At 50.3% G+C, this 24,244-nt stretch overlaps 5 protein-coding genes across 5 annotated transcripts; 1 reads left to right on the forward strand and 4 right to left on the reverse strand.

Annotated features, from left to right (window-relative positions):
* Positions 1 to 2,938: 2,938 nt before the first annotated feature.
* GGI43DRAFT_428367 (uncharacterized protein) lies at positions 2,939 to 6,306 on the reverse strand (the record flags this gene model as incomplete). The annotated part of the gene is made up of 2 exons (XM_083208953.1): positions 2,939 to 5,700; positions 5,776 to 6,306. 2 exons carry the CDS (start codon positions 6,304 to 6,306, stop codon positions 3,493 to 3,495), a joined length of 2,739 nt encoding a protein of 912 aa, XP_083059638.1. The 3' UTR covers positions 2,939 to 3,492.
* A 3,740-nt stretch (positions 6,307 to 10,046) lies between these two features.
* Positions 10,047 to 12,440, reverse strand: GGI43DRAFT_83549 (glucosidase II beta subunit-like protein-domain-containing protein). Its single transcript, XM_083210379.1, has 2 exons — positions 12,057 to 12,440; positions 10,047 to 12,004 (listed from the first exon to the last, which is right to left on the reverse strand). The coding sequence occupies exons 1-2, from the start codon at positions 12,156 to 12,158 to the stop codon at positions 10,520 to 10,522; spliced, it is 1,587 nt and encodes a 528-aa protein (XP_083059639.1). The 5' UTR covers positions 12,159 to 12,440; the 3' UTR covers positions 10,047 to 10,519.
* Positions 12,441 to 14,392: 1,952 nt separating this feature from the next.
* On the reverse strand, positions 14,393 to 15,305 carry GGI43DRAFT_83501 (uncharacterized protein). The gene has a single exon (XM_083210378.1). It carries the CDS (start codon positions 15,177 to 15,179, stop codon positions 14,685 to 14,687), a length of 495 nt encoding a protein of 164 aa, XP_083059640.1. The 5' UTR covers positions 15,180 to 15,305; the 3' UTR covers positions 14,393 to 14,684.
* A 3,841-nt stretch (positions 15,306 to 19,146) lies between these two features.
* Positions 19,147 to 21,083, forward strand: GGI43DRAFT_384970 (uncharacterized protein; the record flags this gene model as incomplete). Its single annotated transcript, XM_083203590.1, has 2 exons — positions 19,147 to 19,359; positions 19,533 to 21,083. The coding sequence occupies 2 exons, from the start codon at positions 19,147 to 19,149 to the stop codon at positions 21,081 to 21,083; spliced, it is 1,764 nt and encodes a 587-aa protein (XP_083059641.1).
* Positions 21,084 to 22,771: 1,688 nt separating this feature from the next.
* Positions 22,772 to 23,887, reverse strand: GGI43DRAFT_408338 (DNA replication protein PSF3). Its single transcript, XM_083206347.1, has 3 exons — positions 23,782 to 23,887; positions 23,062 to 23,689; positions 22,772 to 22,795 (listed from the first exon to the last, which is right to left on the reverse strand). Exons 1-2 carry the CDS (start codon positions 23,821 to 23,823, stop codon positions 23,192 to 23,194), a joined length of 540 nt encoding a protein of 179 aa, XP_083059642.1. The 5' UTR covers positions 23,824 to 23,887; the 3' UTR covers positions 22,772 to 22,795; positions 23,062 to 23,191.
* Positions 23,888 to 24,244: the final 357 nt, after the last annotated feature.

The following is a 24,244-nucleotide window of genomic DNA, read 5'->3' on the forward strand; positions in this document are numbered from 1 at the left end:
TTGCTGCTGTACACCCAGCCAACAGCACAAGGATGTTGTTATAGGTAGCGGCCACACTAAGGTACATGTACCGAGTGGGGTGGACTCCTGTCTCTCTCTCTTACAGCGCTATGGTACACTACGGTCCCGAACTGGCTCCTTTTACGGGTACACGGCCATCCTGCTACCCGTCATTCCTCTCTCTTTATTAATCTTGTCCCCCTTTTTTTTTCTTATTCTTTTGCGGTTCGGGGTTAAGCAAAGGAGCCGTCGTATATCGTATTAGGCCATCACTTGGGACCGGGTAGCATCGACGCTGGAATCGAGAAACAGTTTGCGGTAAAACGACAGGGGCAAAGACCTCATTGATGTTAAAAGGGAACGCAGGGATCCCCGCACTGGGGGAACCGGGGAAAGAAGTGGGCGAGTGACTGGGGAGGATACGGTGCTCATGCGAAGAATAATGCGACGCTACGGTTTGCTGTTTTGTGGTACCGCGACGAATTCGCTGTAGCAGTTCAAATGCATATACGTGTATCAATACGACAGAAGAGCAGAACAGAGAGAGCTAATGTGGCGGTGGTCCAAGTCCGTTTCATTAATTCCATCGACAATTCGCCAAGACTAAGCGAAATGCACTGTAAGCAAACATTCATACGCAGCACTAACAAGCGAGAACACGTCACGACCATCATTCGATCTAGGAGCCGAAGCCTTGTTCTCGAAGGATCGAAGTTATCGTCAAAGTCAGGGGTCGCTTTATGAAGGAGAAGATGATGTGTTGTTTCTTTTTTCATCTATTTCATACAACCTATATTTAGTATAGGGAGGCTTTATTGCTTGGATCGCCCAGTGAGGTCAGCACTTTAACACAGCCATTCGCATGGTATTATCAAAACAGCATTTACTGCGGCGATCTCGACGATCCCAGATGAGGCGAACAATGTCTTATCGAGTTGCAATGACAACAGTCAACTATCTACTGCATTCCTTCTCAAAATTCGATAGTGGATATTCCTAGAATAAAACCATGTTTTGATCAACATAACCAATAGGGTAGCTGACTTATCCCAGCATCATACCAAAAAACAATAGCAATTCACTATCGAGCTTTGCGAGGGAATACGGGAGATGGTTTCTTTAGTGTTGATACACTCGACAATCTTGGAAAGTAGCTTTCCAAGAATCTGGTACAAAAGTATGTCCGTCTGCGAGGTCTCTAAAAAAGTGAGCGATTCGCTGGCGCTGGATCAACGAACACCTTGGGGTGCTTCTTGGAGACGTTCTAAATCGAATCGTGGTAAAGGAAGATTGGTGGAAAAGCTACCGGATACCTATTCAGGATGGGTCCAGAGTGACTGGCGAAACTCCCCGATGGACTGAAATCCGTCTCCCCGATGACTCCATCGCCAAAACTAGCAGCATTGAGACAGACTAATGGCGCTTATCCTATCTACCGTTAATTCTATTCGATGGAAGGCAAGGCAAACTTCCCGATACAACGCCTCGCCGCTGAACCGCGCCGAATTACATTCATGACGCCGAATTGCACCGAATCACAGAGGTAGCAGGAAGCCAAGCAACTTTCCCTCCATGAGTCAGGAACCACCCCCTCATCGGCTAGCATGGTATTCCTTTGGAGGATTTCTTCCATGAGACTGGTAATACCCATCCTATTCCCTTCAGAGGAAGATGACGATATGATCACTGTCACCAGACCCTCCCCCAGGCGCAAGGGAGTCTCGAGAAGGGCTTCGCCATGGACACGCAAATGTCAAATGTTGACAGCTCAAGATTTCACCGCAAAACCTGTGGCGGAGCAGCCGCTGATGCTGCCAACAACACCAAGTACATACCTGTGTCTCTTAAGATAAGCATTACCAGATACTCTTGCCTCTTAAGATAATTGGTTCCCTCGTTGAGCACATCTCTGCACCCCGGCCTAATGGGTGATAAGACGAGAACAGTGGGCTGTTTTACCACTATTTGCTATTTTTATCAAAGTTGCTATCCATTGTCATAGCTACAGATATCTCATCGACAACAGTCTCACCCCTCATCGAGTATTGCAAGTTAAGGACTCCTAGGTATTACGATCACGCCGCCACAATAGCAAACCGCAAGATCTACGTTCGACCATCGGTCCGGTTTACTTCAGCGCTGAACCCACGCCACCATGCTCCAGGCAGCTTTCACGATCCTTCAAAGAAGCTACAAATAAAATTGCATCTTCTCCATCAACGGGGCTTGTCAGAGTGGCGACTCATGATTCTCCCTCTAGCATGACGCTAGATCACCCAATCCAGCCGCAGTATTCTCGTTTCAGATGGCTAATAACATCTACAATATTTGCTGATGAACTTTGTACTTGGAGAGGATGTAATCTCTGGCTACTTGGGTCTATGTAAGCCAAGTCAAGACAGATTAAGCCAAATTTCCCACGGTTATTGGCTTCCTCGTCGGCCATACTTTCATCTGAGCGGAATCAAAGGGTGACGAATTGTGTACTACCGTTGAATTCCAGTTTCCATTAAAGAAAAGCTTCAGCGGCAAATGGCACTGTTGACGAATACTCATAATGTTTAATGACATTTTATTCTACATGTCGACAAAACATCATGCTGTTGTTAGCACTGCAGCCAATCACTAAGGTATGCATATACTTCCGGTATACCATTAGAAGCAACAAAACCAGTGTACGTTCTAGATATGTACATGTATGTGAGACCTGTATAACTGGCTCCCCATCTTTTGTAAAGATTCTATCATAGCTGTAAACATCCTGCCAACGATTTAATCCCAAATAGAGGAAACCTACCCTTTGTAGAGAGTTGATGGCTGCCATGTTAATCACATTGCCAAAACACTGTCGCATGTACAAGAAAAATGAGTTTCACGAGAAAGAAGAAAACTTTAGGAGATAGAAGATACATGGGAAAGTAAAAAGCCTCACTAAAACGAAAAATGAACAAACTTAAATATAAGAAGGTAAAATTATATTGTAGATTATATATCTCATCAATCCGTTAAGAAATAACAAAAACTCAAAAATCATAACCGAGTACCTGTGAAGGCCTTATTTTTGCTTCCCTCGTCATGCATCATGAATAAAAAAAATACACATATATACACGCTTCTTCCGACTCCTCGTGCAATGCTTGCTATGTGGCTAAAAGAAGAAGAAAAGGACCAAAACGTCAAAAGTGTCAAAAGACATGGGACAAAAAAGGGAAAATGAAGAGAATGTGTTCATGGGCTGAGTCTCTTACGCTCCGTGGTTGTTTCTTACAACATAAGAGATAAGAGGCAAAGCGAAAAACAGGGAAAAGGAAAAGATGCCCGTCGAGGCGCATGGATAGAGTCATAGTATAATGCATGCTCTGATCCATTATAATGCTGACATACCCTATGGTAATACTCTGACAAAGGAAAAGAATCTTTCGTGATAGCGATTGCAATGTTTTGGTATCTGCTTGCGACCCTTGCTTTCTTTCATGATGCAGGACGCAGCTTCTAATTGGCCCTGTTTCTCAAGCTGCTGCTGCCCCTTGAAAATCCAGGTAGCCACTTCCTCCGAGTTCCAATGACTGACCCGGCCGGTGTAGCTGGCTCGGTGGGTAGCGCTGGCAGCTTCTTTGATGATGGTGAATTTCGCCCGTTAACAGCCATCTCGGAGAGTCGTACGGGAGCACTGGTCGATGATGGGATAAAAGAGGGTGCTGCTTCAGTTCCCACCGTATTTCTTCTCCTCTGTCGAACCGTAAGCGTGATAGGTGGTGGCGTCGAACCCGCGCGAGGGTCGAGCTCGCTGTCAATGTTTCTGTTCATCCAAGGTTGAAGAGGAACGCCGTGGGTGCTCTTGAACGATTCGGAAAAGGTAGTCTCCGTGGCGCTTGCAGGCACGCTGGATGGTGAAGTGGGAGCTACTGAGCGACGGAAAAGTCTGTTTAATGCAGTCCGTGGTCCACTGACCGGAGGGTAGTGGTTTCTCTTCTCGCTCTGCGGGTACTGAGGAATAGACGGAGACTGGATAGGTGTGTGGTAATCGTTTTTCACCTGGACGCTATTACTCCGCTGCCTGGGGCGATTGACAAATTCCGGCTCTTCGGGATACTCAGGCTGTTCCGGAGTGCTGGTAAGAGTGAGCGTTCTGGGCGAATTCCGGGCAGATGAGGTGGTGGATGACGTCCGAGCATGGAGGCTCGACCGCCTGCCGGGTGGTGGCGGAGCCGTATTCGTAACGAGAGACTGGCGCAGCGAGAAGAGGTCGTTGATATAGTCGGCATCGTTGCCAATGCCTTGCGATTGTGCCTTCTTTTGCCCAAAGCCGGGCGGAAAGTTGAACACATCAGAAGAGTCATTATCGTCTCCTGTCGGTTTGTTGCTCTCCCTCATCCAGATGTCAAGACTGGATCGAGGTGAGTGGGAATCAGAATGCTCGTCAGAATCGGTGCTGTCCCATTGATTATCCTTCTTCCGAGATGTCGCAGCCTCGCTAGCGGATCTTGCGTGATGAAAGTGCTGCTGCGGCATAGGGACGGCAATACCGTACGAGTGTCTGTTTTCTTCTCCAGCCCCCTTTTCTACGCCCCGTAAATGGCTCTGCTTTCCTCGAAATGAGACTCGCAGCGACTGATTGTCCTGATCGCTGTACACGACTGAGGCTCTGTCATTTCGGCTGTCTTGTCTTGTAAGTGAATCGTTGGAGCTTCGCATGCGATGCAGTGTCGATGTCGAGATTGTGTCTGGAGTGGGAGGGAAATTTGGATCATGAAGACGGAAAGTACCAGGACCGTCTGTCATGACCTTTCTTAAGGTAGGGGGAGGCTGTGAGCGTCGGCGGTCGTTGCTTGAGCTGGCCACAGGGTGGAAGCCCTCTTGGAGCACGCTCTGAGACCGGGCCAGCTGCTCGATCTGCTGTAGCGGGGAGACTTGACCCACAGGACCCGAGATGCTGGAATGGCGGGGAGCGGATGAACGGCTTCCGCCCATAAAATGATTAGCAGAGGCGGCCCGGGGCGGGAACCCAGTTATTCTCTTGGACATGTCCCGGCCCTCCGCTGTGTATATCTGCGAGCCGGAATCAAGACCATCTAGGCTGAGGGGCTGATCGACCGGTGGAGGGAAAATGGAATCTCGGCCCTTTTTACCGTAAACACTGGCAAAGGAGCTCTCGCTGAGAACACTCAAGGTTGGGCTACCCGGGGCCGGCCCATTAGTTGCGCCGTTGTCCACCTCGAGGTTCCCCTCAGTGACCCGCGCCAGACTGAGCGCACTTCCCCGGACACCGAGATAAACGTTGCGCAGGTTTTCGGTATTTTCGCTCTTTTCTGAAAGGAAGCTTGGCACGCGGTTGATGGCCCGGTTTCCTTCCACTTGCTTTCCGGCCTCGTCAACTGAGAGGTCGAGAGAAGGTCTGAAATACTTTTGCTCCATGTCTTGGCGGCAAAAGAACCCCTCCTGCTCAACTTGCAGTACCATGTTCCTCTCTTGAAGTAACTGGTCTACTTTGGCCTCCAGCATAACGATCATGGCGACGGCCTCCTCGACAGCCTTGTCGCGTTTTTCGAGCTCGTCGAGTAAAGTTTCGTTCATCTCTTCGGTCTGACGCTTCTCCTTTTCCAGGGTCTCGATGCTTGATTCCAGAGTTGACTGCTTTTCGCGACGGTGATATAATTCTAGCTTCAAGTCGAAGTTTTCCTTGTGGAGTCTTGAGATGACCTGTCAATGGGTTAGCTTTAGAAATTATAAAGGGGAAAGGGTGGGCGAGAATGCCTCATCTCATCAGTAACATACATTGTCCATGTCTTTAACGCCCAATCCGGGCTTCTTGGCAGGATCATTGCCGCTGCTTGACTTGGGGCGCGATCCATCTGACGACGCTGCGACCGATCTCCTCCTTGGAGAGTTGACACGGCTAATACTGAGTGGTACGCCATAGTCTTCGGTGACTCGTGATAGAGAGCTCTGGCTGAGCTTGTCGACCTCAGCCTTTCTTTCTCGCTGTAGCTTCTCATGTAGGAACGACGAAACTGCCTGAGTACGAGGAGACTCGACGCTGCCCTCTCTCGAGGCTTGGGGTGTAGGTTTAGGTGTAGATCGAGGCGACAGCACTTGCTCCTTGTAAGGGCTGTGGTGATATCGATGGCTCGGGTGGTCGATGGAGAGTTGAGGTGAAGGCGCAAGGCGAGGAGGGCCAGGAACTGGACTTCTTACGCCTTGAGAGGTCATACGGGTGGACGCGGATCTGGTAGACGTCCGCGAAGAGGCGCGGGGATAAGCCGGAGCCTTTTGAAAGGTTCTCGACGATATGCTTGACGAATCCATGGCGCAACTCTGTGTTGAAGAGTGGTTGCGGAGCAGCGTAACGCTGCGAAATTAAAAATAAAGGAATGACAACGGTTGATGGCAAACACGATACCTGATATATATAATCCTATGCGGGTATATATATCAGGTGCAGCAGCTGTTCAAGGTTTGCGCTGAAGGCTGCATCGAAAGTCAAAGTTACTAGGCCTAAGAGTTTAGCGCTTAGTCGGTGGTGGTGCTACGAAGTGAATGTATGCCAGATAGGAATAAGAATATGTCGAATCGAGGTCAGACGCGATCGCGTGAGAGAATTAGGCGCGCGAGAGAGCGTGGTGCAGGAGGAGCAGGTCGGTTCTGAGCACAGTCCAAGGGGGTCGATCTCGCGATTCTGCAAGGTCTGGAGCTTGTACGTGGTAGGGGTATCGCAATCCAGATTCCGGCCGCCAGCCTCGGCTCCAGGCTTTGAGAAGGCTTGGCCTGGTGAATGTGGATAAAGAGAGCAGGCACTTTGCGCCAGAGAGGAGGCAAAGGTGAATAGAATGCGCAGTGGGCAGTGACGGGTTTGAAAAAGCAGAGCAGAGCAAGGCGGTGGATATGTGGGAATATGCGTCGTCGTGGAAACTCGCTTAAGGTAAGGGTTCGTATTATGTTCCAGCGGCAGCAAAAAAGAGACAATTAAGACCGCAATGGCGGCAAGCAACAATAACAATCAAATATGCGTCTTTCCGGCGCGAATTGGGGAAATCTAGGAATGCAGTCGGGAATGAAAATGAGGGTGGACAGGCGATATGAAGCTGGAGGTTGTCTGGCTGAGGAATGACGACGAATGGCGAGGGCATATGCGATCCGGACCTTTTTCTTGTGTGCGATGCAGGCGAGGCAGACTAGAGGAAACAGGGAGGGTCAAGCAGAAAGAACAAACATACTGTACGGGCCAGCGCCATCCATGCGAAAATCGTAGTCTAGAGCGAAAAAATCCAGCGTATAATTCGTAAAATCAGGGACAGAGAGATGCGATGCGATGCGGGAAATGGAGATGGAGATGGAGAATGAATATCGATGCCAGCGAGGGAGGAACTGCTGGTTGGCGACAGCGAAGAAGCTTAGTGCGGCTACTCCGTAATTGCTGTAGCACTTAGTGCTTCAGTGGGTGGCTTGCAGCGAGCCAGGGGGCGGCGCTAGTGCCTGTGCCTGAAGCCGGGGCCTGTGTTTTAGCGCAAAGGGGCGGCGGTCCGGCCTTTTGAGAGGGATGGAGCAGATCAATTGAATTGAAGGTCACTGCAGGAGCGTCAGCTGTGATTGGCAGTGCAGCGCAAATGAGTGGTTGCTGGATGGGACGCTTGACCTATGAGAGAGGGCTGGATGGCTCAAACGCGCAATCAATTAGAGGCAAGTAATCACGAATAGACCAATCTGCGCAACCTCCGGGCTTCTCTCTTTTGTTTCTTTCTTTCTCTCTCCTATGCTGACCCAATTAATGCAACGCCCAGTATGTGTCCGCATTGCCGCATAAACCACGTCTCCATCCCGATATCCACCCTTTTGTGGTCTCCCGCCCTGCCCGCCGCCTCTCTCTTTTTGTTACAGTACGCGCAAAGCCACGATGACACTTTTTTCAGCCCAGCCCAGACATTGACCCCAGCCCCCTTTTACCGCCATCTCATTTTTCTCTCTTTGTCCCGCCAGTTTGCGGCGGAACAAGCAGGACGCCAAAGAGGCTGCAGCAGCCCAACGACGCAGCTCACCTTTCAGCCCAACACAATTTTTTTTCTCTTCTGTCTCTCTGTCTCTTTGTCTTTTCCCTTGCCTCGACGTCGATTATGCTTTACTTAGAAACAAGGACTAGCGGTCAATGAATGTCACCCGTCTGATGGTAGCGCTGCTCCATGCTGCCTACTCGGGCCTAGCACATGGGGTTATTCTGTATAGACTTCGAGAATCAATGACACCCGACCACACCACGCCCTCTTGAATGGGACATTGTCCTCTTCCATTCTTCTAGCGCTGCCTCTCCAGCTCCAACCTTCAAACGCCGCCCGTCAGAAGAGCGGTGGAGAAGCCGGACTGCCGCATCCAGGTTCCAGCAAGTGGCGCCGCCTGCATATCCCCTCCTGCAGCCACCCCTTTTGAGGCTAATCGCGATTTTGTCTCTGCCATCTTGACTTTTGCTAGGCCCTCCATACTGCTAATTGTCGAGACGAACAAACGAGCGAATCGTCGACCCGGCCAGCGGTTCATCGCTAACAGACTCCCCTATAATAAACTCGCGGCCTCGATTTACGGGGCTGCCCATCACTGGATCTCCCGCAGCCGCGGGGCTTGTTTCGTCTCCAGCTGGCGCCGGGGCCGTGGTTCCGCCTTTTAGGGCTCCATAGCATCTTCATCTCCTGCCAGCGCCAAAACGCCAACGCCACACGACCACTACGCCAGCCCAACGTCGTTTTATCGTGGCGCGCGACAAACGTGGCAGCCACAGTTGATTCGTCCCTCGCTAAGCAGGGCAGGGTGTATCGACGGAGTATGCCCGCTCGTTGCGCATCTTTCTCTCGTTTGCTTCTCGCCTATGCTGCAATGATGTGATGTCGCTTTGCTCATCAATGCCACCTTCCATTACGCATATCCGCCTGTACCGACGCTGAACAAACGGCCAATCGCTTTTATACGGGGTATTACTTCCAAGACACAGTTCATCTCACTCCGCTCTCATCATCCCGGTATCAATTAACCTTATAAGACATTGGGCGATGATAATTTGTGATATCCGCCCTATTCAAAGGTAGAGTTCGTCTATCATTACGTGATCATTCTACGAGACAAGGCCAGCTCGCCAAATACCCACGAACCATACGCAAGCAATCAGGCAAGCAAGCCATCACGCAAGTCACACCGATCATCCTCAATACCCATGTTCCTGCATCCTCTCTTAACAAGCGGGGGTGCTCACAAAAAAATGATTTACGAGAGTAGCCAGCAAAAAGACAAGGTAGGTAAAACAAACCGCAACTTCAAGTCCTGCAAGAGCACAACTCCTAGAAGAAAGCATCTCACCACTGCAAAACTCCTATCCAGCACGCACATCACACCGTTTGCCCATCATTCGTTCATAATATCACCACCATCAACCCAATCCCATCCCATCCTCATCAGCAAACCCGTACGAGCATGTAACCACCACTGCATAAATTCCCAGTCAAAAAAGCAAAAACCCCTCTCCTCTCATCCTCGTCATATTCGACACCGCCTCACTCAACCGAAGAGCCCATCCATACCATATCCCTGTCGCTAAGAGCGGTAAAGAATTGAACAACGCAGACATAAATATAGCACAACGGATATATGCGCAGAAATGAAGAAATGCACACCTGGTTGGGCTTTTCGGTAGTTGTGCTCCGCACTCTATGCTATTTCGTATCCGCAATCGACTCCGTAACAGCGCATAAAGCGTCCACGTCTGCTCTCCTCTCTCTCTCTCCACCAGACAGCGAACGAACGCACTGACGATTGTCGTGGCGCCCCGTAAATCCATGTACGTAAAATAGTACATGTAGGTTAATGCATTGGAAGCGGATGTATCACTTAAGCTCAAGCCCAAGCCCGCCAATCCGACTGTGTATCCGCATCTTTTCTTTGCTCGCCTCGACACAAGGCACAGCTGCCATACAGGGACACACGCACAACACGTGGCAAACGCTCCATCAATGTGGGAAAAGGGAAAAAAGAGAAACAGTGTCTTGAACTTTTTTAGTAGCTTTGTCTTTGTGTGGCTCTGTTCTCATTTTCCACGAAGATCCTAATCCCACTTAATTGGCTACTGTGCTGCTTCAACTCCCTTGCATACGAACAGACAGACATACATACGGAGTGCATAATTGTAAGAGAATATTGCAAGCTAGAGAGAGCGGTTGTTGCTATAGATACCTCTTACACAACATACACACGAGCAATAATATCACTACCCTAGTATAACATCACTAGACAATTGGAATACTTCAGCACAATGCAATGCAGACAGCGTCATTCATACCCGCAACGCAAATACAGCTATATACTATATACCTATTTCGTAGTTCACAATACACTGCTGCGCCGAGTCCCAAAACCCAGCAACAACACAAACGAATGATGAAATGATGCTATGATATGATATGATGCCAATAAAAAGACAAATTCCCTCAACGCCAAATGAAAAAAGACATTGCTTCATTCATCCATTTTCCCCTCTCTCCCTCCCTCATAGTTCCTCCTTGAAAAACTGCTCCTCGCTCCCTTCATCATCCTTCCCCTTCTTCCGCTTACCACCACCATTTTCTTTACTCTTCCCCTTCTTCGCCGAGCCCTTCTTACTCTCTCCCTTATCGCTCTTCTTCCCCTTCCCTCCTTTCGACTTCTCATCCGCATCGTCATCATCACCATCCTCATGCAACCACCCACGAAGCTGCCTCTCCTCATCGTCAACGCCGCCCACAATCTCCAGCTGCCAGCCAGCATCGCCAGCGAGCCGCCTCATTTCCTCCTCCATCTCCTCCACCATGTCGGGCTTGATGTTTAGCTTCTCGAGCTCCTCCTTGCTAAGGCGGTCGACCTTGCCGCCGTCTTCTTTGCTGGCTGCCTGGACGAGCACCTTAATGAGCTGCTCGGTAGCCGTTTGAGCGTTCATGTAGTTTCGAGGCGGTGCAAGTATGATTGGTGGTTGGCCGTCTTTGTCACCGGCAGAGAGTGACTTTCGTCCGCCAACAAGTACACCACCAACGGTGACTGGAGTCTTATCGACCGTATGCAACTCACCCAATTCCTCTTCCTGCTTAATCGGCTCATCCGGCTTGGGAAATTTAGTCGGATGCTGATCAATCAGCGGGGGAGTCTGTTTCTCATCATCGCTAATGAGTTGGCAAGTAATTGGATTTGCTTTATTCTCCACCGGCGGCAAAAAGGCAACGTCGTCACACAGTTTCGGTGTGTTAACCACCATGACATATGCGCAAATCGTAACCTCCTTGATCCATCCAATACGATCATTCTGCATTCCCGGAACGCAGTGGTACTGCACTTCAATGGTTCTCTCCCTCCCCGTCAAATCGCATATAGTTCCTCCCTCCAGCCTCTGCACCAGATATCGCTGATCGCCCTTGACTTGTAATTCGGCCGGTAGTTTTTCATCATCGCTGGAGCTAGAAGACGTCGAGTGTGTCTCTGATGTTTCGGGGAGAGATGCCTGGCCCAGGATATACTCGGCAGCATGGGGATCGCGCTGGGGCGGCTTTCCCATGGGCGTCGAAGGAAGGGCATGGAACTGCACAATCTCGCGATTGTTACAGAACCTGTAGCTCCACCAGCCCGACATGAAGTAGAGGCATGTGTCTTCGAGCTGGCTGAGCAGGTTCCAGCCGCTAGCAGCAGCCCTGCCAAGCTCGCGTGCCTCCTCTGCCTTGGCCAGCTCGGTTGCAGTTTGGTTCTCCGGGGACGGAGGCTCGATGACTGGGATGGCGCAAAGGTATCGATGTGGCGGCATGTTCATCACCTCGTATGTGAGAGGCGACTCGTTCTGGGTGGCAGCGTAGCGTCCATCGTGACCTTCCTTGGCAGTGCCGCTACCGCCGGCATCGCTGATTGTTGGCTGCGACGAATCGGCCGAGAACGTGGGGTGTTCGAGATTGTATTCCAGCAGTGACTGCGCATCCTTTTCTGAAATGTAGTGGTCGGAGAAGACGACCTCAAACTGCGATATCGTCAGCTGTGGTTTGTCATGCGCATGAGCTCAAGAGCCGTACCTGCGGAAAGGCCTGTAAGTCCTCATGGATGCTAAAGGCGGGTGACTTGGCCTTGCATAGCGGCAAAGCCGCCAGAAGCGATAGCTGTAGACGGCGCATCATGCCATAGTATGCCAGCGAATTTAGCAAAGCATGCAACTGGCTTCTTGGATTGGATTTGGACCCCCAAGCTATCGGACCAGAACCGCCCGATTTGCGATCCAGTTGAGGTCACTGTGTCATCGTCGCACGGTTCAGCCGAGCTTTTGCCGATGTCTAATAAGCAGCAAAGCAGACGTGAACCATATTAACTTCACGATAAGCCTCCAGCCTCCAAAGTCATTTTACAATTATGGCCTCGTAATACCTGATAAAGAGTTTTTGAGATTTAGTCAAATCAATTCATCATTGATAGCTGTTTGCCTCGTTTCATTGCCCGTGTCCAATCGCCTGCTTGGTCATGTGCTTCACTTTGCGTTAGCCTCTGCTTCAGCCGCGAACATCCGCTCCCTCTGTCATCCATCAATTCCGCACCTTGGACTAAAAGCATATCAGCCAGGCCGCTGGGCTGATAGATAAGAGAGATCTTCCAAATCAACCAATCCTTCACCGAGTTGGAGTTCCCTCCAAGAAACGCAACTAGGATATCGGCGAGATGCGCCCCTCAGCAGCGAACGGCCAGCAGACATCCACATTCACAGGAAGCTTTCCCCGGATTTGCTTGTTTTGCCTTCCACCCCAGAAAAAGCATCGGTGGATTCTCTCTTCCCCCAGAAGTGGCTGTATGTACATGTACGAGTACATCCAGCCTGTAAATGGACTAAGCCCCTCTAGATGGCCAATGGGTCATTTGACACGCCAACTTGCCATTCATATTGAGCGATGAAGGTTGCACCCCTGCATCTACGGACGGGATTGGACTTCCAGTGTATCCGTCGATGACGGAAGGGGTCCAGAATCAGGAAAAGCCACAGCGAGAGAGAAAAGGCAACACTTGGCATTCGATCAAACGCTGGGAAAGGAGGGGGCAGGCTTGGGAAGCGGGTACAAAGCCAGCGTATGGCAAGCTGGGCCTTTTCGCTTGTACTGCTTTTCCATACGACCAAGTACACGTGGTGGCTTCGCTGCAGAATCAATTGTTTCGGTCAAATGCAGGTTACCGTTTACGATTACGATGGCGGTTGACGCACATACAGACGAATCTGAGTCACAGCCTATGTCAATCCCAACTCAATCGCAGTAGCGCAATTGACCACTAAGAGAGAGCAGCGTTCCAGGGTCCTCGGAGAAAGCAAAAGTGGTCACACACCAGGCTGGAAGGCTGTGAGTTTTCACATGACAAAAGAGCTGATCGATTTGACGCTCGAGCCAAAAGGCCTAGGCTCGCCGGCTTTCGTCTTCAAAACTCCGTCGCGCCTCTTCCTTGCGAGCTCGGAGACGCGGCCATCTACCAGAGCTGAAAAAAAAACTTTGGGGGTGAGGTCAGCGACACGCTCGCGAGGGCCACCGCAGCTGCTCTTAGCAGCCCATTGCATTTGAGCGATTAAAGCCACCAGCTTGCCAACGCATATTACGCAGTGGATAGCACGAAAATGCCTTGCGACCTGGTAATCTTTGAGCACTAGAGGGCATCACAGACCACCTCCCCGACGCTCGGGCCACGGGCTTGGAAACCTTCGAAGCCTTCTAGACGTGTTCCATGGCATCTAGTAGCACCGGGACCAGCATCCATCTTGAGCATCCAAAGCGCCATCAGCCCCGCGATCGCCTAGCCTAAAGCCCCCTGGTCATACTCTGTAATTTAGCAGCCCAGCACTGATGTCAATCCCATCAATTAGCTTGCGGCCATGGGATTTGGGTGGCCGGTCTGTGCTGGGAAGACGGTATGAGGAAGGATTCCATTCGCTGCGTGAGGTTGAAATCTCCTACCGCGCTGCCGCCTGGAGAGATGGCTTGTACGTAAGGGGCCAGTATCGCGTGCATGTAATTCGTACTTTGTTGCGCTTCTCGTATTCCTGGCAGCAGCAGAATGAATCGCGGGATCGACGGGTAGAACAAGCGCCATGATCCTGACAAGGCTGAATTGGCAAACTAAACTAGGCGCTTCAAGTGCTCACCTTGTAGCGAGCAGAGAGGCATTAATTTGTGGCAAGCAATTGCGGCTAGAGCTCTCCGGCTGATGCTTCCGGTTCTTTTTCTTTTGTCTGGACAACTTCTTAAGCGAATTCCCATAGTAGGCAGCTGGAAAAGGGATTGCTGAGATGTGACATGGCATAACAACCAAAATGCTCCGTACACGTACCCGGTTAACTGCGTCCTTTACTTACTTCTACTCGGGTTCGGCACTTGGCTCGTTTCCAAACATGCTTGGCATAGCTATACTGTACCCGTAAATAGAAGCGTTTTGAGCGCTTTTTGAGGCGATTATACCGGCACTAAAACAAGAAATACAAATCAATGCTGCCAAAAACGCATGCGCGGTTTTTATCAATTCAATTATAGGGCTGCTAGGAGAAACATACCATAGAAGAAGCCGTATCTCTGCATGCACTGCCAAGCCTGAAACTTTGGCGTGTTCCAGCCATCAAGTGCACGTATGTAGTATATGTATGTACGTGATATGATATAGAATGCAACACGGCAATGCCTCTATTCGGAGTAGTGCCGCCAGGCTGTTTTTTTGCGACCGAATATACTAATACAGCCAAGTATGGATTTGGTAATCTGTGTCTGTATATCGCTGTGCCGGCAAGGAGAAAAGGAAAAGATACACTTCGTGGTTAGCCCTGCGAGTGACATACTGGGAGCACTACGTATTATTGCTGGGTTAGCGCCTGATTTGTGAATGGTTGCATGGGCAGCTGAATCCCAGGGCCTGGCCTCTCTCCCTTGCTTGCCTAGGCGCGCCTCCAGAATAACGCCATGGGCTTGGGAATCGGCACTTTCACCACAAGGTCGAATGGGCGTACTAGCACCGGCCGGCTTGATCCTATCTGAGACTGCAGTAGGGAGCAGAAGCAGCCAGGAACAGTTCCGCCCACTGAGCCCAGAGCCGAAAGGAAACCATTTGGACCTTGCATATGAATCGAATGCTAGCAGCCAGCGCTTCCCCATCCCCACCATCCTCATCGTCATCGTCATCATCGAATCAGACAGACCCAGGCGATTCGCGACAGTGGTCTTAACTTGATCCGGGCACCTGGCTTCTGCCACCCTTTCCGTTACTCTGCCAGCTCTTGGTCTCTGGTCGGTCCTCTCGCGTCGCGCCAGCAAACAGTCCAAGCCGGATCAAGCCAACCCAAATCAGGCCTGGCAGCTCTCATCCACGACAACTTGACGAGAAGGGTCTGCCTGCAACTGCTTGCACATGCATACGACTGTATATCTGTATATACACTAGTATGTAGTACACAGGCGTGTACAAAGAATATACATAGGCGTGCAGATTGGTTGCCTTAGTGGACTGCCGATCCAGGAACAGCAACGACAGCCGTTCCCCGGTTTCACTCGACACCGACCACTGCAGCCGCTGCAACTCCATGGCCAGTCAGGGTTGTGCGATACAGGCACCAAGTACGAAGTACAGAGTAATGGCATCTGTACGAGCATGCCGGATGCTGCCCTCACCGCCAAATTGCAGCCATGAACAGAAGAATGGCCATGTGGCAACATAAGGTACCAAGTAGGCACTCAGCGGTGACAGGTACCCAAGGCAGGCTTTGTATGAGTTGGTGTGAGGTAAGCCTGTAAGTGAATGTGTGTCTGCGTTGCAAATACAGCTGCGACGTGCATGCGCATGCTCTCGACACCGCTCGCATTGCAGCACACACACGCACTTACAAAGACATGGCACATGTACGTATACTCTCTGTCCACACACAACGCGCCAGGGAACAAGAATAGGCTTGCTTGTGGCGCATCAGGGATCTCGGCATCCTGGGCTAGTCTCCGTTTTTGCCAAAGCAGACCCCTCCATGCCAGAGACCGCTGGGACCTTAACTTGCTTAGGCTTGGCTGGGGCAGAGTGAGCAAGCTGTTCTGCGCCGCTAATCGTACACTCTCGCCTTACTTTTTGCAAGGGAGCCAATTGGCGGGCTGTTCGAGAGGTGTGGGAGGCATGGATGCTGTTGTTGCTGCTGTTGCCTTGCTTCCTGATTCATCAAGCCGCGACCCTTGTGTCCGGCCACGAAGACACACATTGGCGATCGGGCAGTGCTTTAGCTTTGGCCTGCTACAGTATAAGCCCCCCCTCTTCGGTAAACACTTGGGACTGACCGAAGAATTCGGGAGATGGTTTTGGCAAAAGTCGTGACGCCGGCGACAATGAACGAGGCATTGCCCCCCTTTTGGAGCTACTTTAGCAGTGTCCTGCAAAAGGTGAGATGCGAAAGAGCTGCCACGAGCACAGCACGATGAGTCAATGCGTCCCCAACGAGACACCGAAGGGCTTTTGCCTTTATTTGATGCGTCGCTGGGCATCCAGATGGCTGACGTCTTGAGTCCAGGACTTTTCCCTGGGCACCAAAGGATGGGGACACGGTCCCAGAGCGTGCCACCGTAACGGGTACTGAAGCATCGCCCACACGCATACACATACACATACACACGCACGTCTACAGAGCGTCGACGTTTCTGGCAGACTTTGATCCATCTCCCGTATCTCCGTATTCTTTCCCTTGTCGCCATCACCTGCTCCGCCGTAAGGTACAGGTACGTTGTACTTGTACTGGTGGTAATTTCAACAACACCTTAATGCCGATCCCCTGGGGTTGTGGTACAAGCAGCTCCATCGACGCCAAGGCCTTGCCTGGCGTTTTGGTGTGGCATGTAATAAATCGCCAGCCACAAATATGCTGCTAGTACGAGTACCTCCTTGCTTGCGTACATATATACGTTTATTTTGTTTTCTTTCTTGCTTTTTCTCTTGGTAATCACCGCCGCCATGTGTGGTGGCTCAGTCATTGTGCGAACTCGGAGAGACAGAGAGAGCCATTGTGTCATTGGCTTCGGTTCCCATGGAAGCAGCGATAAGGATGGGACACTAGCGGTCACTAAATCGATTTCAAATGCTGCTAGCAGCAATAACGGTGCAACTCTGCTGATTTGGCCTGGCATGTTTCGGCTGCAAACCGCATAGCCGCATCCCGATGATTGGGTTTGGCTTCCGCGGATGTCTGGCAGGTTCATCGAGCGGCGGACAGGGTTGAGCATCCAATCGCGCCATCCCAGCAGCCTCCAGTTAGCAGCAGTTGTTAGCAGCTAGTGTTAGCGGTAGTATCAGCAGCAAGAAGGCCATGTATGTATACCGGTACTGCTAGCACAATCGCAGTAGGCGGTGATGGCAGCGTTCGTTTCCTGTCAGCAGTTGATCTTGGACGTGCCAGGCATGTCCCATACCCACTTGCGGTGGCGAGTGGCAGTGGCAGAGATGCAGAGCGATTTGCTGGCCCATCCATATCGCTAGTCTTGCTCGCAGCATCCTTGCTAGCACCGATCCAAGAGCAGCGTTGGGCGACCAAGTAAGTAGTGGAGGATAGTGGAGGATGCAGGGCAGCGTCCCCAAGCGAGCAACAGACATGGACAAGCCTCAGCATCTCGAACCGGCAGATTTTGCCTGGAGATGGGACCGGGGGAGGTTAGAACACGAGCTGCAGGTCTTAAAAACGCTCAGCTAAACAGAGAGCGCGAGAGAGAGCAGGGTGGGCAAACGCTGAAGTGAATCCTGATGGAGCCGACCGCCGTTTAGCTCCAGCCCTTGCCGCTACGATCGAGTGAGTACAGGTACAAAGGCGTTCCGGCAGACGCTTACAGCGGATCTGCGCCCAGAGAGCGCCTTGGGCGAGCAAGACGAGAGACGTCACCCCCCATTTGAAGCTCCAGCGTCTCCTCCGGCGGGCTGCATGCGCTGGCGGTAGCGGCGACCTGTGGAGTGCGGACGCACGTCGCAGCGCAGATACAGCGCAGATACAGCGCGCGCAGGTACCTGCACGGTAGAGGAACCTGGGCTCCGTGTAGTGACGGCAGCGACCGTCTTTAGCCTATGGGCCTAGTTGAGCCTCTTCCGTGTCTCAGTCACCTGCGCCTGCACCTGCACCCGCAGTCTCTCAGCACAGGCACGGCGCTCTGCCCGGCTCTCTCTCTGTTCGTCTCTCGCTGGGGCATCTGATCCCCCTCCACTGCAACCCGTTTGCTGCTCTCCTCTACTTGCGCAGTACCTCGTGCTCGACGCACCCAAGGCACACCCTGGGCCGGTATCGAGTACCTGCAGAGCCCATCACCGCTCAAAATGTCGGCGCTCTTGTTCCCAGCAAGGCGGTCGGTCATCTGCAGCGCCAACTGGCTGGCGGCTTATACTCTGCGCTCTGGCGGACAGCAACTCGCACTTGCACCTAGACGCTGCACCATATAACTGGCGCGCCGCCTTCTTTTCATTCTATTTCCCCTTCTATCCTACTCGTACTTACATACTGTCTATCTTGCCCAGCAACACTTCATCGCTCGTCTTTCTGACCGACTCTCCTTATCTTTGTCGTCTTCCCCTTCTTACTTTTCTTCTTCTTCTTCTTACTTCTCATTCTCCACCTTACTTACCATTTATTATAATACTCTCCTTGATCACCGTCCTACGACCTTTTTCCCTTTTCCTCTTTCTTTGCATTCGCCTTATACCGATTATTTATAACACCACGGCTGCTGCTACTGCTACTACTACTACTACTAGCATCATAGTTGGCTGCACGAATTTCCTGCTGCCTATCTGTCCTGCTATATATACCCTGACACGGAGCTCCCTGGCTCTGTCTTAATCACTTACACGCTCTTATACTGTCGACCTCAGCCATTCACTAAGTGTCTGGCCTACTATTGCTGCCACTTTGCTGCTGCCACTGGTGCTGCTACATACTTGCGCAGCTACTGCAAGCTGCACATATTTAATACTCGCCTGCCCCCTATCCTCCTCCTTCTTCTCTCTCCCTATCCATCAATATCTATCAACATCCAACATCTCGCCTGTCTCGCCTCATCTATTCTGAGACGGACAGACTTTATAGCCATCTAATTCCAGCATATGCCAGACCTGAATTTCAACTGGCAACGCATGGAGTTTACCATGGAGTCGTCTCCCCGTAGCGTGGGCCAGCGGTTGCAACCTCAGCCAATGCTCTCTGCCCATAATATGCAAATGCGGTCTGTGGCTCCGCGACTGCAGTTCTCCAACTTTCAGTCTGCAGCAAGCAACGCCGCCTATACGTGTGGCGCGCCGGCCCTGAACAGAGGCCTCAGCGCCAATCCTGCCTTTATGTCTTTTGGGCCCATGGCCAATGTGAGTGCTACCTACCACTCTGCACACATAGCGTCATCCGTCACGAAGTTTGGAAAATATGCCCCTACTCAATGTTTACACCAACATCCTGTATTATCTTTTCCCCTCTGTTCTCTCTTTTATCTCCCCCTATGTCAAGACAGAGTATGTGCTGACACGTTCTTTTCTGATAGAACCGCAACGTCTATCCCTTCCAACAGCAGACAACGCTGGCTTTTCCAATGGAACGCAATGCATCCATCCACTCAGAACCCGGCATGCCCTTACAAGATTTTCAAGGCCAAAGCCAAGGGGCATTGGGCCTGGCATCAACCTACCACCCTCACAGCAGTGAGAGACTCTCTATTCTTCCATTTACTCAGGTCAACGAGAGCTCTCTTCCTCTCATCTCCCCCGACATTGGCATGCTTCCAAGGACATACCTATCTACAACCGGAACAAATCTGTCTCCCGAGGACATGCCCTTCAACGACATGCCTTCGGCTCCTCCCTCAATGGTCTCGGCATCCTCAGTTGCCGAACCACCTTATCCCATGACCCGCGAAAATAGTCATGTCCAAGCCAGCCCCAGCGTCATGCACAGAATGGCCTCGTTCTCGTCCTTCAAAGAAGAACCACATTTTGGCCAGGGAGCATCCGATTATTCACAGCCAAATAGCCCATGGAAGACCTCAGATTTCAATAATGATCTCTTTGCGATCGGTAATGGCATTACCTCTCCGCTTCTTGACCAATACGGGGCTTTTGAAAATCAATCGCCATCATTCCCTTCTTCTGCTTCAATGGAAAGAGAGAACTCGAATATTAGCATCAACAGCACAAAGTCGACCGCCTCCAACTTGGAGCGCCGGGTCAAAAAGGCTACGGAGCGCGTCATACAGAATAGCAAAGCTACCGCTATTGCCCCTATGCCTCAGCTGCTGCCCCCAAACACTGCTACCCCTTTTATCCTAGGGGAGGGGCGCACTCTCCAAGAGGACAATAAGAATAAGGCAAAGCCGAAGCCTCCAAAGCTGTGCCCACACTGCAACGAATATCCCAATGGTTTTCGAGGCGACCATGAACTTCGGCGCCATGTTAAAGCCAAGCATAGGCGTACCGTCAAGAAGTGGATTTGCCGCGATCCTACCAAGTTTGGTATTCACACTGAACTTAAGACCCTTTATTCACTTTCCAAGTGTAAGGCCTGCGCGTCGGGGAAGCTGTACGGCGCATACTATAATGCGGCCGCCCATCTTCGACGCACACATTTCACAGTCAAACCTACCCGAGCAAGGGGAGGTGCGAATGTGGGCAGCAGGAATGGGGGCAGAGGCGGCGGCGATTGGCCTCCCATGAAGCACCTCAAGCTATGGTTTCAAGAGGTTACCGTCGAAGGTGACGGATCTGATTCACTTTGCACAGCCTATGAATCCCCAGACAAACGCTCCCCTTCTCTCAGTATTGAAGAGGTAGTATTTGTGCCCGATACACAGGTAAATGACGATGTTGGCCAGTTGGAAGGCACCAATACATATGAGGGTATTTTTGGCCCTGACTTGGCTTCTGTTAACATCATACCTACCGGCTATGCGGCCCAATCTAGGCAGGAAGCTTCAGACCTCGGCATGATGGTGTCTGGAATTAACGACAATGATATCGAGATGGCCACTTCGTCACAAGACTCGATACTGGCTTCAAGTCTTGAAGATGTGGAAGACTTCTCTCTGTGGTCAATTTATTAACCATATGGGCAATGAGAAAACCTAATGACTGATTCATGCCGCACATGCTACGTTCATTTCATCTAACGACTGATGCGGCGCTTTCTTTTGGATTTGAGAACATGCTCTGGGGCGGGTTTACAAAGAAAAAGAAAAAGTAAAGCATTTTCAAAAAAAAATTAAGAGGAATCATCTTTGCAGAGAGAAACCGACAGTGATGGGCAATTCGGTATTCCCTGCTGCTGAGCTATTTTTTACAGACACTCATTCTCAAGTATTTGCGCTTTTCTGTTTTTGTTCTTACTTGCTATATACCATTTTTCGACATGGTTCTATTTTTCTGCCCTTTCTCCTGTTTTTCTCCTTTTTTCCCTTTTCTTTCCCTTTTTATTCTGGTGTATGTGTTTTTATGGACCATGGTTGGATACGTTTTTGGGCTTTTCAGCCAATGACTGGATTGAACGGCTCCAGCTTCAACAATCAGCAGCACTCACTGCGGTTGCTATCACGTTTTGCCTCTTGTTAAGCAAGAGACTTTCATACTATTTTTATCGCTTTTTTTGGAGGCATGCACACGTGCGTGTCGTAGCATTTGTGAAGCGGGCGGCGTTGTATGACGATTATTAGTTATAGACTGACGGTGTTTGACAAGCGACGCTTACAGCAGGCTGTTTGGGGTTGCCTCTTTTAGTTCTGTATAAGGTGTTATGTATGGATACGAGTATGATTACGGGAATGGATATGTATGATCTTATGCTGGATGAGACTCTTTTGGTTTTGGATTGCAGGGTTGTTTGAGTTCAAAGTGCATCTAGGATAGATCTAGACTGATACACTGGAGGTGCACTTGTAGGATAACAGGATACAGGATGATATACTATGCTACAAAGCTGCGATTAGGCTTTGTAGTAGCTTTGTTTTGGATTTGAATTAGTTTACTCGTTTTTCTCAGTAGCAATGGATGCTTTTTGCCTTTAATGTCTTCTGCCAAGAGGAAATTTTGCCTTGCTAGTTCACGATCCTGCTGGCTGACTTCTCACCGAAGCTCTCCGAAAGAGGAAATTCATCGTGGAGAATTCGGTGTGGAGAAGAGTAACAGGGATGGCCCCTGGCGTTTGATGGAGGTTATTTTTTTGGGAAAAGTGAGACAGATGCAGACGAATTTGTGGTGGGAGGGAGGCTGTGAGGGATGATTGGGTGCTGGTTGGGATTGTGTGTGGGTGCGCGGAGGGGGGCGTGTGGGAGGGTATGAGCTGGCAGCCTTTTTTTTTTTCTTCCCTTGGAGATATAATATGGGAATCGCATGGAATCATGATGCATGTGTTAGTATGATTTTGTGTTGTATTGCGTGAGGCTGAGGTACAGTACATGTATGTGCTACCGCAGGTGTTGTAGATTGGCCATGCATGTAATCAATACTTGGACACATAGTAGTTGGGGCGCAGAATTCCGAGTAAGTAGTACATAGTTGTTACGGTTGAGGCTCATGCTTCTTTACCGCCTGTTTGTTTTGTTTTACCGCTTGTTTGTCTTTCGGTGATTTTTTTTGTTTTTCATGTCGTGCTATAGAAACTGGGCGACATATCATTTGGTACCCTGTACAGACAGCCTTTTTCTTCGTATGCACATCCACCGCTATTTAGCATTGTTGTTGTCATTGTCATTAGGTCATTAGGCTGTATGCATGGGTGCGTCTTACAGTTGATAACTGTTTGGAGGCTATTTTTTTTTTTCTCTTGATGGCTGCGGAGGTGTGGTGTTGAGTGAACGTCGCCATAAATTATATCCTAGATTTATCGGATAAAGACTGCAGAAACTATCTGACCACAGGTAGGGTGCATATAATGCTAGAGAAAATAAATATCTAAACTATTGAATTTATTATTTGCGTGCATAGTGGGATAGTGTTTTCTGGCGGACGTGGTTCGCGGCCCATCTTATGGTGCTTCTACCTTGAATTGCATTGCAACTTTATGAGTTGAAGAGCTTCAGCGGTAAATGTTTGGCAATTGATCATTATATTCATCGTAGGTCTTTTCGACCTTGTTCATACATTCTATTCACGGCATCAATGCCTTGTTTCTAAATGCCAGGGTATCATCGTAGATCGCCCGATTCCTCGCTCAACATCATGATCTCTTCACATTGTCCGTCCATTCTTTGGCTCCCTTGACGCCTTCATGCCCTCTTCTAAACAGTCGCCTCTCCCACTCATCCAGTCCACGCAAAAATTCCTCGCCCTGGCCTCCCAGTCCCGACTCTTCCGCCTTTCGTGCATGCAATCCCACATCTGCCGCCCTGACGACAAACGTCCTCCTCAGTATGGCGCTCAGCTCTCTCTCGTCAAATAGATCCAGCATTCGCACCGCCACACCGTAGAAATATGCGCTTTGGTCTCGTAGTGCCACGGCTCGCGGGTCGGCTTTCAGCGCGGCCTGAACTTGTTCGGACAGACAGGGCGGCAGGGTCAAAGTTAGCGGCGGCTTGGAGTCTTCACCCGCGGAGGCGAGCGCAAACATTTCGGCGAGCCATAAGGGTAGCGCGAGGCGTGAGCCGGGTTTTAGGCCATTGGAGTTATCGAGATGGCCGAGGTAAGGCACGTCGAGCTCGAATCGACAGGGAACTTTCTGAAGAATGACTTAAGCTTCCAATTCAAACATGATGTTGGGCGTGTTCATTATCTCCTCTGATTTGTAGAAGACTAAAGAAGAATACTTACCTCCCCGTCAGTGAGAATGGCGTCAACGTCGTAATAGGACATGTCGAGTCTGCATCGCGGGCGCGTTTACAGAGAGCCTCGCGTTTCTGAGGTTGGGCTTTTTTGGAGCTTTGGTGGGGTTGAGATGCTGGCGCTGGGTTTTGGGACGCGTTAAGTGGCGTTTGGGCGCTGACTAACAGAGGTCGATAACGAATCATCAGCTGCAAGGGAAAATTACCTATGTATGCGAATTATAGGTGGTGATACTAATGAGAAAAGGTATCAAAGGGATAAAAGTTAAACATAGAAAGAAGAGAAATAATATGTCAACTTTGGCTCATATCTAGTATAGGTTGTTTTCACAACCAAGATGTGCAACTGGGTAGGCTCTGTGTAAGTACACATCAAGTGTCAATTAAACGAGGTGCGCAACTGGATGTACGTACATACAGATTTCGAGCATTTGGGACACAATTATCAAGTA

This window comes from Trichoderma evansii (assembly GCF_050947405.1).
Source record: "Trichoderma evansii strain SZMC 28006 chromosome Unknown GGI43scaffold_13, whole genome shotgun sequence".
Lineage (NCBI taxonomy): Eukaryota > Fungi > Ascomycota > Sordariomycetes > Hypocreales > Hypocreaceae > Trichoderma > Trichoderma evansii.